General features: G+C 38.2%; 1 protein-coding gene across 7 annotated transcripts in view; it reads right to left on the bottom strand.

Annotated features, from left to right (window-relative positions):
• LOC113965613 (dynein heavy chain 5, axonemal-like) overlaps positions 1-14,768 on the bottom strand; it is a 156,934-nt gene that overhangs the window by 90,935 nt on the left and 51,231 nt on the right. For all 7 annotated transcript variants that reach the window (XM_027679275.1, XM_027679284.1, XM_027679294.1 and 4 more), the window contains 3 exons: positions 13,008-13,186; positions 8,870-9,057; positions 7,449-7,643 (listed from right to left, as the gene is read on the bottom strand). In XM_027679275.1, coding sequence (XP_027535076.1) covers positions 7,449-7,643; positions 8,870-9,057; positions 13,008-13,186 — 562 coding nt within the window. The remainder of the gene's footprint in view (positions 1-7,448; positions 7,644-8,869; positions 9,058-13,007; positions 13,187-14,768) is intronic.

Genomic DNA, 14,768 nt, shown 5'->3' with positions numbered 1-14,768 from the left:
CAAACCACATCTCCCCAGACTACCCTCTGCTTTCTGCTCATAAAAGGACTGTTGCTACCTTGATGTACAGTTCTGGGATTCATGACTAAAAGGGCCAATCTGTTGCTGATATTAAGAAATATACTGAAATTATTCAGATACAATTTTTTATATGTAAGTCTATCCTATACTGTTCTCAATGACTTTCTGCTCTGTGGAGGGTTTCCTAACAACTTGGTTCAGAAGAGAAGGATTTACTTTCAACAGTCATGTGCATCCTAGAGGTGTATCTAACTAGCTTTGGACTTAGGGAGGTAAGGTCTGGACAATCTTCCCTTCCTCTACTGACACAGCTGAACATTTGCAGAGTCATACAAACATACTCAACTAATTTTAGCACTTGTACCTAAACATACAAGTCTTATTTAATATAGATTTGAAAACATATACAAATGTTCTGTAATGTATTTCCTCTTCAATCACCGATGTAAATCCTAGAAGGAAAGCTATGAGGATAAAGGTTTTAAATTATATAGTCTCCACAACTGCCAGCTGCTCAGAAGACTAAGTGGTAAAGACACACATGGAAGGAGATAATCAAGATATTATTGTATTTAGAGAATATCCGCTCCCTCTGATTGATCAGAAATGTTTTTGAGACCAAGAGTTTAGACTCTTTTTTACACTATCTATTGTGTGTTGACCTTGCCCAGCCTCCAGACACCTACCCAGCTACTCTTTCAACTTCCCCTGCTCAACAGAACAGAGGGAGAAAAGATAAAAGAAAGCTTATAGGTCAATATAAAGACAGAGATAACACTTACCAATTAACATTAACACACAAAACAGACTTGACTTGGGGAAAAATAATTTAATTTATGGTCAACTAGGATATATTTGGATGGTGAGAAACAAAGACAAATTAAACCAGCAACTTTTGCACAGACCCCACCTCTATTTTCCAGGCTGACAAATTGGAACAATACATTGAGTAAACCCCAGAATTTTCAGCAAGGAATAACTTATTGATTAGGTTTGTAGATGATACCTATCTGGTGAACTGGACCATAACTAGAGTTCAAAATTACTAAGAGAAATTCAATACATTATTTATGCGTGATGCAATTAAATAAAGGCAAGTGCAAAATACTAAAGATGGAAACAACCAACTGCACAAATAAAGAGTAACAACTCCTATTCACTGAGTGGAGAAACAAGTCAGGTGTAGAAAGTTTTGCAGAAAAATATCTGACATTGGACTGAAGCCACAATCTCCCCAATGACTTATCTAAAATTATGGTAGGCAATAAAAATAGAAGTGTCCTTTTTAGAAGAGTTGAAATGATATTTCCACTGTAGTTGGCACTTCTACACTGTGCCCAAAAGCTGGATTCCACATTTGAAGATGAACCCTACTGAAGAGAAATTAGGAAAGAAATTAAAGTTATCAGTTGAGTAGAAAACATGCTATATCAGGAAGAAGTAATACAAAATCTACTGTAGAAGTCGGAAAAGTGAATATGTAGGAAGAGTTATGATAAAATTCTTCAACATGCAAAAAATACCTGCAAAGAGGAAGACAGGAGGAATAGTAAGGGAAAGAAATAATGCACTACAATAGAGCAAGGGAGATTCAGGTTAACTTTTAGTGAAAACATTGTGACCATAACAAAAACAAAACTTTGGAACAGATTGCCTGGGAAACTGCAAGCTACCTGTCAATAGAAAATGTTAAGGAGAGTCACAACCATTTATATCAAATTATTTAATTATTATTTGTCCTCCAGAAAGGTAAATGAATGACCCCTCAGGGCTCTGCCCAGCTTCATCTTCTATTATTCAATCAGATGCCAAATTGCTACCAGCTGAAAAAGTTAGGTATGAATATTCAGCCACGTACTGCTAGGAAATCTCATTTTCAGATGGAAACATTAATACAAACAGATTAACAACTTCATGTTAACGATAGTATATTTTATGTTGATAACAAAGTCAGGTATCATTTCGTAAATGGTATGTCCTAGTGAAATGTCCAGAATCATGACAAGGGCTGATATATTTCTTTTTTCCCTTGCTAGATGACCATCATTAACATATTGGATGAGTCCAGCAAAGAATGACTAAGTGAGTGGAAAAGAGACAATGGTCAAAATTTTCAAAGGGGGAAATTGCAATGGTTTGCATTATTAAGATTCTTTACACAGAAAAGATACCCAGAGAGACTGAATATCTCCATCCTCAGAGATATTTGAAACTCAGTAAGTGCCTTAGCAACCTGCTCTAAATTGACCCATTCTGGGCTAGAACTTGGACAATGTGACCTTTCCAACCTACTCTAGTCTATGTCCCTATAAAAGTGATGACTGTTAAATTTCAAGAAATACTTTCATATCTATTAGAAAATTTAAAATAAGCAGAAGTGACTTTTAAAGAAAGGTTTTCTGATGCATTCCAACTGACCTACATGATGAGTAGTTCAAAGTGACTATCATTTATTTACCTTAATTGGTCTGCTAGGTTTACAACTGCTTTGCCTTTCAGGAATGGCATAGAACAGCTAGAATTTACTGGCAAATGTGGATTATGAGTTATTTAGTTGCTACATCTTTTAACAGCAGGGAAAAGATTGCACTTGAGCAAAATGCAGTGGTATAGCTAACGCCCTTGTAAGGAAGAATTAAAAAATGGGAAAATAAAAATGTCAGTACTAGAGATTTTTAGAGTACTTGCTCCATGGGGAAAAGAAAAAAATAGGGATATCAGTGGTTTTCTAAATATGAAAGCACCTTAAAGAGATGATCCTCAGAAAGAGATTACTGCCTCATTTGCTTTCAAGCTTTGTTAGGTTTTTCTTTTCAGTTTCTATGATTTTTCCCTAAGCTGGATAAGGATTTGTGGAAGGAGGCAGTAGGGAAGAAGTCCTGTAACAAAGACAAATAATTCAGCTTTGGGGGCTCTGTTAGAATAACTCTTTCACAGACTTGTGGACACCTTGGGCTTCCTATATTTGCTAAGGACTATTCTTTTATTTTACTGTTTATTATTTTTCTTTACTGAAGGAGATGAGTCAATCAGGGTGCCTTTGGCTACTTGTGAGTCAGAGTTTCTCTTTCTACAGTCTGCATTTGTGTGTGTAAAATGTCTGGAGGACTTTATGTATTGCTTCTGGCAAATTCCTTTTAGATTTTCTGGGAGCTAAGTTCAGCTGGTGAATGGTTGTTTATTTTATTTTCTTCTGTTGATATACTGCATTTGCTGAAAACAGGCAACATTCTGCCATTTCCTATTGCATTGGTTCTTTATGTGACCCTGATCTTTGCAGTCAACTGCCTGGATACCAAGCATTACTTAACTTCAAATCTCAAATTCACCATTAAAATTAAATAAATAAGTTCCACTAGAAAAGAAACCTAATATGAATCATAGAATCATATTGATGGAGGGGTATAAACATAAGGCATACAGGCCAATGTGGTCAGCCATATGTTCCATTTATTATTTAATTAAGTCAACTTTTATACAGTTTAGTTTGTTTGGGGCACATGCTTACAACAAGGTGATTGGATAGCTCAGACTGTACACGCGCCTCATGTCTCCAGTTCATTGGACCTGATGTTCTGTCCACGCGATCTGAAGTCATAGTTGGAATGTAGAGGCCTTCCTAATTAGGAACTTTCTGAAATCTGCAGGTGCACCCTTATCTATACTTTCTCAAGGCTTTCTTGCTCTAAACATACTATGTTCTCAAACCTTATAATTAGACACACAGCTAACAAGTATAAACATTGCATATTTTCACACAGTCTATAAGCATAAACATTACAGCTTACAGCTTCTAGTCATGTCAAGCAAGGCCTACAGAAATGCAATGGAAATTGTTCACAATTTGAACCCTGCAACAAAATCACAGAATGGTTTGTGTTGGACATGACCTTAAAGATCATCTGGTTCGAACACCTCTGCTATGGGTAGAGAACCTTCCACTACACCAGGTTACTCAGAGCCCTCCAATCTGGCCTTGAACACTTCCAGGGATGGGGAATCCAGAACCTCACTGACCAACCTGTTCCAGTGCCACACTACCCTTATAGTAAAGAATTTTTTGGTAGTATCTAATTGAATAAGCCTCTGAAAAAGACTGTCTGTACTTTATAATTTTAGTTTTCTGACTAGATGGAAGCAATTTGTATCCCACTGTACTCTTAGAAACATTTCCAGTTCATGAGACTCCCGTACTTAATCTGATGAACTCATTAGATCTCTCTATATATATAATCACATACTGCATCAGATGTATTTCCCAGCCTACAACAAAATTCACAAGGAACTTTAACAAGTGTTTCAGATTATTCCATTACTACTAGAACTATGAATGATGGGGATGGGATATAACACACATTCAAGCGAGCAAGTGGTGGACTCAACTGAGAAGCAAAAGGTCCAATCTGTAGTGGGCAAGAGAGACATCAAGAATGACAAAATAGGCTGAGAAGCGGTTCAGCTCAAGTGTATTTGTGCAGATAAGGAAGGGCAAAGAGAACAGCATCATGGCAGAAGCTCTCACAGCAAAAGCAGGTTCCAATTTCAAGTGCCTGTTCACTACGGCACGCAACATGACAACAAAAGAGGAAAAATTAGAGCTCTGTGTGCAGTTACAGGGCTACAGTCTAACTAGGAAATGTGGTGGGATAGCTGCAATGGATGGATACAGGCTCTTTAGGAAGGACGAGCCAGGAGGGCTGGATGGACAGTTGCCTTTTAAAGTGAAAGAGTGTGGGAATGCTTTCCCTTAGGATGGCTAATGAGCCAGTTGAAAGCATTTGTGTTAGAATTAGAGGGCTGAACACCATTGTGCCAGACGTCTGCTGCAACCGTCCTGATGAGGAAAAAGCTGATGAATCTTTTTTTCCAACAACTGGAGTTAGCCTCATCTTTGCAAGCCCTGATTCTCACTAGGGCTTGACATACCCCAGTATCTGCTGGAAGGGCAACACAGGGCAGAGGAATTCCAGGAGATTTCAACACTGTCTCCAATAACATCCTCACAGAGAAAATGGTGACTAGACAAGATGGTCAGACACTTCAACAGCTTGACCAAGAGGCTGTGCAGTCTCTATCCTTGGAGATATTCAAAGCTCATCTAGACAAGGTGCTCAGCTACCTGCTCTCTTTGACTTCACTTTGAGCAGAGATATAGGACTTGTTGACCTTCAGAGGTCTCTTCTAAATTCAGTTTTTCTCTGATTTTATAATTCTATATAATGGATTTATACAAGAGCAGGACTGCCCAAAGGGCTGCTGACAGACACAGGCAGGAGGACGTAGGAGCATACTACCACAGGTTTGCAGAAGGTTGTGCTTCCTGGCTCATATTACTGAGTATGGAATGATCCAGGATATGACGCATGAGGTAAACTGCTAGAAGTAAAGATCAGAATAGCAGGCTTCTCTGATGGATACTGTACAAATGTGAAATGGTCCTGAAGAAATGATAAATACAGATGGAAAACTATTCCCTGCAGATATCATGGTTTGCATAGTAAGAACCATGGAATTTAAGTTATCACAGAGATATAAGCATAAGATGCAAATATATAATTGTGATGTAGCTGGGTGTAAGGGTTGTGCCCATGTGCACACCCAGAGCACTTGGTCATTGATTTTCAATAATGTCAAGGAACTCCCTTGCTAGCATCAGCACATATGAGGCAAAGGACTGACCTGAGACAAAGTGATTGAGCTACACGTCTTCACAACAAAGCATTTGACTAATTGGTACAGGAGTTTTCCAGATGAGAATTTCAGACAGTTTCATAGAGTCCTCCAGGCAGTTCCTACGATCCCTAGGCCAACTGATAAGCCTTTCTTATATGCTTCAGGATGTTAATTAACATGATGAGTGGAGAGTCTTGCTATCTCAGAGGCTCAAGGGCAGTTTCTGATGCAGAAATGACCAAACTGCACATAGAAACTCATTGTGCAGATGCAGCACTGGTTGTGCATAAAGCATTGTACACTGTTAAGATATTTAAAATAAGTTATGTACACAGCTAGGTTTCGTTTAGGTGTGAGCATTAAATTTTTAAGTAATCTGTCCGGGAGTGAACCACTTCTAACACCTGTGACAGCAGAAAATGAGCAAAGCACTTTTCCAGAGGTAGAAGGCTAAATTTCTGATGCCTGCTTACGTGCTTTTTTCACATTGAAGGAAAGAATCATGCCCAGGGCAAAAAAACACCACACAAATTGAGGCAATAAGAAAACTTAGTCCTACAGAGGCCAGGCCTGAGAAAAAAAAAGAGATGCATATTCAATAGTCTGGAAGCAAGATGTGTTTCTGACTGCTAAAACTGTGCATACACAAATTTTCCACAGATTCCACTTCAGAGAGAGCTCTGACAAATGCAGCCTCATAACCATAAAACACAGGCAGATGACAAGTCTGAGAGAGTAGGTTGGACAGTAACAAATGGACTAACACTAATGATGCCTGATGAATATAGGGTGATTCAGATTGCCTAAAAACTAATATGAAGGCTAAAGGAGATACCCTGGGCAATATTACAGGGAAGCCAGTAGCAAATATGACCTGCCAAAAGCCAGTCTACAACATAAAGCTGGTGAGTAAAACTGTCTCAGAAAAATAAATCTGAGAGAAAGGAAAATTGGAATCCAGTTTGGTTATGCATACATTGAGAGTGAACTTACAGAAGTGTGAAGAAAGGCAAAGAAAATCCAAATCTATACTGGTTTTGTTTTAACTCTGATGAACTAAATATGATGCACCATTACCTTATTCTGTTGTAGTCCAAGATTCTACATGGAAATTGATATAGTGACTAATAAATATATGGTATAGAACTGAAATCAAATAATGGATGGATTACATGGAGAATATAGTCAATATGGCCATGTTCCTCAGGATCCAAACAAAGCAGGTGTTTGAGCCACAATGTAGACGATTTCTAATTGAGAACCTCTAGTGGAGAGCCAGCACAGGGCATTCAAAAGGCAAGAACTATTTTTGTTTCTACTTAAATACACCATACCAAACAGAACAGCACTTTTCCGTTTCTAGTAGCATTAGGCAAGACAGTGCCTTATAAGTGTTCTTCAGTTATTTACAATTCTTACACCACCTCTTCAACAGATCTAGCCTTCATAAGTGGAGACATTGAAAAATGTGTCCTCCACAAAGTTCAGCAGAACAATGGACACCGTTCCTCATAACTTCTCCAGTAACTGCACTCTGTTTAAGAATCACAAATCAAACTTCCTTTAGTACTTAAATTACTGCAAAAAATAAAAATAACATGATCATTTCAGACTCTGTTCCTGGAACTTGAAACTGAAAACCCTAAAAAATGAATAGGCTCACGAGTGTAAAAATAATTGTATATTCTATGAAAGCATATTATCTACATATCCTTCCAGTGACAGCTTACATTTGGAAAAAATATTTATTTTACCTGTTTAGATAACTGCTCTTCACAGAGTTTGTAGAGTGTATAGAATTTTTGACTAAGGACTTGGTTGTCTCGGAAACCAGCGCTTGCCAGCTTGACTCGCATAATAATGCTACGGTCAGGCACCATCATAGCAACAGTGCGAAACTGAATCTTCAGATTTTCAGGAAGTTCCTGTCGTCCTGCATAGCCGGGGTTCTAAAAAATGCAGTATATAAACCAAAACATTATATAATGAAAGTGGAATAGGAAGGTTTATCTTCTCTGATAATTATTTGGCAAACACAGAAGCACACGTGAGATTACAAATGGTAACTTGAGCATGTCATAATTACACATCACTACACAGTTGCCTCAATGCTGTAGTTCATAAAGTATGGGGAATCACATGTTATTTGGAGATGTCCAAGGCACACAGATGTAGATAGACAACCCCTTACAGATCTTGTTTGAGTTGTTTTAAATGGTTACTTCCTCAGGGTCTTGATAGTATTCCAGAGCTGGAAGTTACTGTCCCCAGTGAGAGTTCCCAGACCATTTCAGTGTAAAGTCAGTCAAGCAGCGCAAGCCATTGCTGAATATAATTTAAACTAATGGATCTGACCTCTCACTGAAGATGTCTAAGTAATTCATGTGACTACTGCATGGCTCAGTTGTGACAACAGTAGTCACTAGCTGTGCAGTGATAACTTCTTAAACCCTTTCAGTTTTTTACAAACTGTCTTCACACTGGCCTTTGTATGCCACTAATTTGCCCTCTTTTTCAAATTACAGTGATAACATTGACTCCTTTTCAAAGGTAGTACACTCTATTATAAAGACAAATGCTTCTATTTTGAGTTGTGGGTATGTAGGTAGCTAAGGAAAGGGAGATACTAAGATGTTTCTAAGGTATTCTTATACTTTCCTGCAGCTTTGCCTCCTGCACTGCTAGAAGCAGTCCACAGGAACCAAAGATACATCTTCAGGAGGCCAGTGAACCAGAGGGAGGGTGGTTTTCTTCATGCTGTCTTGTAGGACTGTGGTCAAAAGTTCTTAACAAGTGGTAAAATACTGACCAGACCAACTACAGTAGTCCTTGCAGTGATCAATTACTTCTGGTTTACTTTGACAGACTTTGACTGTTATGAGAGGGTTGAGTTTAATCTCAATCTGTCAAATATGCAACTAAAAAAGCCCTTAAAATATGTAGTTGATGATAATTGCATACCTCAAGTCCTAAGTTCCAGTTTAAAAATAGGGGCAAGAGAAAATAATATCTTTATTATTTTACCAAATTATTGTTCAAATTGCATTTGCTATTTTCTAAAAGACGGTCCCAATGATTTCAAGAGGGAAATGATTTCAAGAGGGAAATTTCAATAGGAAATGAAATAGGAAAGATTTTTCACAATGATGGCATTTACACATATTTACAGACATACCATAGTCAGAAATATACCAAATTCTCTGTCCATGTCAACAACGTCACCATCAGTGAAAGTGAACTGAGGTTTCTTTTTCTTCTTACACTGAAGTACAATATATATCTGCTGAGCAGCTACTGATAAAACTGGAAGATCAATGCGGTTAAATTCATCAAAGCAACCCCATGCACCTGACTGAGCTAAACCTAGAAAAAGCAAAAAGGAAAATATTTTGTTAAAATATCAGATCTAACAAGAGTAATTTATACATAAAATAGAGCATGTTCTATACAGCTTAATGTAACATGAGAAGAACAGAGAACAGAACACAGAGTAAAATTAGAAGTAAAAACTCAAAATAAATTTGGCTGAGCATAATGACACACAGAAAAAGAATCTCTGCTTAAAAGAAAGATATGCAAACTTCTTTACAAAGAATTCTACACTTCTATAGCAACCATAAGGCAGAAAGTGTTCAATAATATAGCACCTAGTAGCATAAACATGCTTACAGCATGGAAACTCATCTATGCAGGGGGTGAAATTGTCAAAGATGAGTTTGAGAGATACCTACCTAACAAAAAGCACAAAATCAAATAGAAATCACTACATTTCTGACAGAAGCACTGTAGTATTTTATAGCAATTCATAGGTAGAAAAATTGTTGGAGATTAGCATCCTGCAGTTCAAGAGAGAAGAATCTGATGTCACACTTAGAACTGTTATTTGGAACTGGCCATGGAGTTCTAGACAGACAGTATTACACATAAACATCATGAAATGAATGGTTTTTGGGAAAGTCAAGTACTCCTTCTGTGTCATATTAGTAGTATTGAAATAGGACAGTCTACAGTGGCAGCTTTCCAGAGCAGTAGTGGGAAAGCTAAGTAATCCTCTGCTGTTCCACATCCATTTCACAAGAGACAAAGGCTAGTAAGTCTATGCAGGAGCTTCATGGACGCCATCTCTCCCTTCTCAAAGCCCACATTGGACTAGTATTTCCTATTGCCTGGGGCCAGTAAGGATCTGGGTCAGTACCTACAAATGTTCAGAGGTATTTAATTCATTCCACTGAACTGGTGGAGCTCAGCTTGGCTTAAGCCATTAGAAGGCATTGCTAAATGTAGAAAAAAGCACACGTCCAAGAAAAGGCATCTGTGTGTTTGCAATGTTGAATAACTCTGTCCAGAGCTCCCCCAAATCCCCATATCTTCTATGTCAAAGCCTACAGCACTGGTAAAATAAATCAATGGATGGTTTATTTATAAAGTTCATTCCTTAAGACACTTAAGCTAAATGAAGAGAAAATACTCAAAAATCAATAATAATACAATGAAGACACACTTTTTCACTTTGTCTTATTTTCTCTTTTATGTTTTTTCTTCTCTTGTCTTTGCTTGGCTTATTCTGCTCATATTATCCTACTTCCCTTCCCTCTACTTTCCTTTGTCTTGTCTTCTCTTGCCCTTTAAGGTGTTCCTCTAGGAACTCTAATTTTATTTCAAATCCCCTTGAAGCCGTTTTTATGTTTATTTTCTTACATTCATTTCTTAATGTTTGTTTTCATATCCATTAACAAATTCTTTTAATATTCTTGCATTGATTGGTCTTTTTTACTTGTGTAATTTTGGAAGAACTTTTAAAAAAAATTAGACGTGTCAAACCAGACCAAAACCAGTGGTAGTACAGCCAAAATTGTCTCCTTAAGAATTGATTCAGTCAGGGCAATACTGCAGACCTCCCTTGAAATTCATCTCCATTCCACATGCAGAGTAATCTTTTCCTAAACTGATTCTGTGACACTATAAGGAAAAAGATACTCCAAAAGAAAAGAATTTGAAGAGAATAAAAGTTTCATGGACTTAATTAAAAAATTTAAAAGCAAGTGGAATATATACAAATACCACAATGTCATAATGATACAAAGATTAAAATAATTCTATAGACAGTTACCAAATTTAAAATATGAAATATCCAAATCTACTGTCTTTAAAAAAAATGTAGAATGTTCCTTGACTTCACTGATGTAGCAGCAAGTCCTTTAACTGATGTTCTCCCTCTTGTATGTGAAATATCAGGACCTTGGATGCAACAGGAGGCCTTAATTGCCCTGACCAGCCCTACCTGGGGCTTCTACCCACACTCTGTTCTGTAGTCCAGGAGTTCCATTTCAGCTCAGGCATGTCTGAACTGTGTTGTGTGTAGGGCTGTGCACAGTCCTATCTTCTCTTACGCTGAACTTCTGACTGAACTTCCTGGAGGACCCCAGAACATCACAGTCTTACCTCCAGTCCTGCTTACTGCTGTTTCTGATTGAACTTCCTAGATGGATCCTGGATCCAGCTGGTTATTTCACCTTGTCTGATGGTCAGTGGACAGCTGATGGAATAATCTGTCAACAACCTGCCCTGTTTAGGCACTGTGGGACTGTGCTCTGGTAAGTGAAGTCCCTGCCCCTGCCTGTATGGTGGTCACCCTGGCTTGTCTTCCCTCATGGAGATGCCCCATTCTTGCTGCTCCCTGATAAAAAATTATTGCAGAGATTTTTCAAAAGCAGTTGTCCCCTTTTGTTACGTGTCATATGACTCCTAAGACCCATTCTAAAAAGAAACCCAAAAAAGTGGTTTTTTTCTATTTTATTTATTAAGCATAAATATCTACTCTTTGGGATGCAACAAGGAAAAGCTCTAAAACTGAATATTTTTTAACTAGGAAACTTAGTTCTGTATAATATTGTCTCTTACACTTATTGTCTGTATCTTAAAGGGTTTTGAAATTAATTTCTCTATAGAATGGTGAGGTGAGGTTCTAACTGAATAATTTTTCCTTGGGAAAGGAAAAAAATTCACTTGTTCTGTAATGCCACCTGCTGCATGGAGTTAGGAAACCTGACTCACAGGCAAGACCTCAATCTGAAGTGCAAAAGGATAAGTTACCAAAGTGGTCAGGATAAGAAGGCAGAAACAAAGCAAGGATACAGAGCCTTGATATTTGAATTGACACAAGTCACAGACAGTTTTTAACAGAAAGAAGTGAAATCACCAAGGAGTCAGGAGAAAAGGTGGTAACAAAGAGATACAGACATTCTCACAGAAGGAACAGAGAGGAAGATGACAACAGCTTCGTGAGATTGAACACAAACCCACTCCAATGGGAAACAAAGTCTGATAAATCCCCTTTGGACTGAGGACTTCAGGTACAGCAGAGACCCAGTAAATTACTTCTTTTGGTGTTATGAGCATATTCATACTTAGTCAGACAGCAAGCAGGTCCCAGCCCTCTTCTGTTTATTATCAATGAGTAAAATGAACACGTGACACTAAACGTCCTCACACATGAAAAAAGACGTGCAACTAGAAGTTGACCCGAAGCTCTGGGGGTTACAAGAGATGCTTTGAGAAATTTGTGACTTTGACTGAAGTTATTCACATGCACAGTTAGTTCAGCTTCTAGCTTAGAAATATTCCTCTGTTTAAAAAATTTTGGTCAGCTTTGCTGGTTTCTTAATTAAAACTAAAAATTGTCTCTAGGCTATATTTTATCCTCCAGGAGATATCACAACACTGAAAACTATGGTTATGATAACCTGTGTTCCACCACTCACAGAAAATGGTGGTGTTCTGTGATCTACCTGTCCATTTAAACAATAGTAGATATGTACAAGAAAGTTATCAGAGTTTGACCACTATCTCATTTTCCTGGTTTCAAAAAAGTTCTGGAGTTTGAAATAAGACACTGCATCACTCTGCCTATTTCCCTACCTTGCACAACATCATTGAGCTTCATATATGATTGTCTTATTTGACACAAAAATGGCAAAGGAGGGGTAAATATCCTCCCCCCTTGGAATGAGTGTGATAGGGGCATTAAAAAAGACCCCAAACAGTAGAAATTATTAAAATGGAAAAGGAAAAGAAGACATAGATAGGAAACACCCTTAGATAATATTAAAAAAAAGTCAAAAAAACCTGGAAAACATGCAGAAAGAAAAATGGGAAAAAAACCAAGGAGAAATAATCAAATATCAGGTAAAGTTGAAGAGTGCCTGGAAATAAGAGGAAACAGAGATGAAAATACCCTATTAATCGTTGTTAATTCACTACTGAAAAGACAAAACCTTATAACTCTAAAATGAACAAACCAGATATTTTCTTACCTTTATAGATACGACCAAGTCCTCTATAGTCCATTTGATCTGAACAATTGAAAACAACAACATACTTTCCCAGGCATTTGCCCATGTCTTTAGTTGTCTCTGTTTTCCCTGTCCCTGCAGGTCCTCCTGGTGCACCACCCATACTCATGCCCAGGGCCTGTGCCAGAGTGATGTAACACCTAAAGACAGAACAAAGAGACCTATGAATCTTTTTCTGCTATCAATTACTTGAAGTCCATTAATGCAACCACAATAGTTGTATTATACAGAGCTACGGAAGGGGGCAGAAATGGATGTGCTTCCATGTAGTAAGTCCTCAGTTGCTACCTTTGGGCACAGCGAATCTGAGTTACCAGGTACCAACTTCAATCCCCCTGTAGAAAAGCATCCATCCAGCACAGTGATGACTGCAACAGCCCAGGAAATCCACAGACCAATTCTAAATGCTGAATACTAAAATACTGTAGTATTGTGATTTACTCACAGTATCATATGCCCTCCTTCCATGACTCAGCCTCACTCTGCAGCACCCAGACCCACTGGATTCCTACATTCTTCCCCATCGTCCTACTCTCTCCCCAGAGCACATAGGATTGGCTCTCTGATCTGGCAACAGGAAGGCACAGAGGCTGGAAGCAGCCACTGTTCCTGACATTTCTCTACCAGCATGCCAAACCACAGCAGGCCTGCCAGTCACATGAGGTCTTCGAGTTCCAGGAGGGTAACGCACAAGAGGGAAGATTGGAGGAATCCATGAGCCCTAGGATGATCTTATGCTTCAGCCTCCATGCTGGGCTGAGATCCTCAGGTTTAAGTCTCAGCCTCCCCAGATGGTGTGGAGGCTACTGAAGGGTGTAGGAAGACTGTTGTTCTAACCTACTATGCTCCAAAATTACAGTAAACCTGTTTTAACACTGAAACTCAATAGCTTTGTGATACATGTGGGGAGATAAAATGGGCACTGAAAGAAACCCAAATGATACCACCTAGCACCACTTCATATAAAACAACAGAGTACTCATTCTAATCTAATAGCAGTAAGAATGCTTTGTCACCTTATTACTCAGTGTTCAGTTAACAGGTGGTCAGTTAATTCATAAAAAGTACCAGTCCTAACAATTCTGCTACTGAAAATGAGGTAAGGACAAACTGTATATATAGTACAAGCCCCATACAGAACTTTCATTTAATTTTTGGTATCTGCCGTGACATGGGCTGTGTCTGACATGATGTTTTGGAGCATTTAATTTCAGTGCCATTATCTTAATGCAATGTAGTACCAACAGTGTGCATTTATCATGTGCTTTGGGAATCTCTCTGTACATTAAATAATTAGCCAAACAGCACTTGACTCCAAGCTGATCAATGGAAAGCAAAGATACCATTACCTGAAAATTTTCAGAAGCTTATACAACGCCCTATAGCAATACTAAAAATACTAAAATGGAAAAATCCCATAAGGGAAGAAAATCTGTTCTTATGCAACATTGCTTAGGTACATAAGTTTCCCATGCTAACACTAGAAAACATCTCTGCTTCAAGTACCCTTTCAACATGCGACGGTGGATAGCCTCCAATCCCTGCAGCTTTGTTTGGCTCTTCTAGGTTTGTCCAAAGACAGATACACCTGTTCTTTTTTGTTGTTATTATTATGAAAAGGCTCATTTTCTTCAATCATGTCACCCTGTGCTAGTTTTAAATCTCATGTGACACAGCTCCTTGTAGAATTCCTGATTTGGAAGAGACCCACAAGGATCTTTG

The sequence above is a fragment of the Neopelma chrysocephalum genome, unplaced genomic scaffold (genome assembly GCF_003984885.1).
Source record: "Neopelma chrysocephalum unplaced genomic scaffold, ASM398488v2 Primary Assembly neopelma1_22b, whole genome shotgun sequence".
Lineage (NCBI taxonomy): Eukaryota > Metazoa > Chordata > Aves > Passeriformes > Pipridae > Neopelma > Neopelma chrysocephalum.
This window is presented reverse-complemented; position numbering and strand designations above follow the sequence as displayed.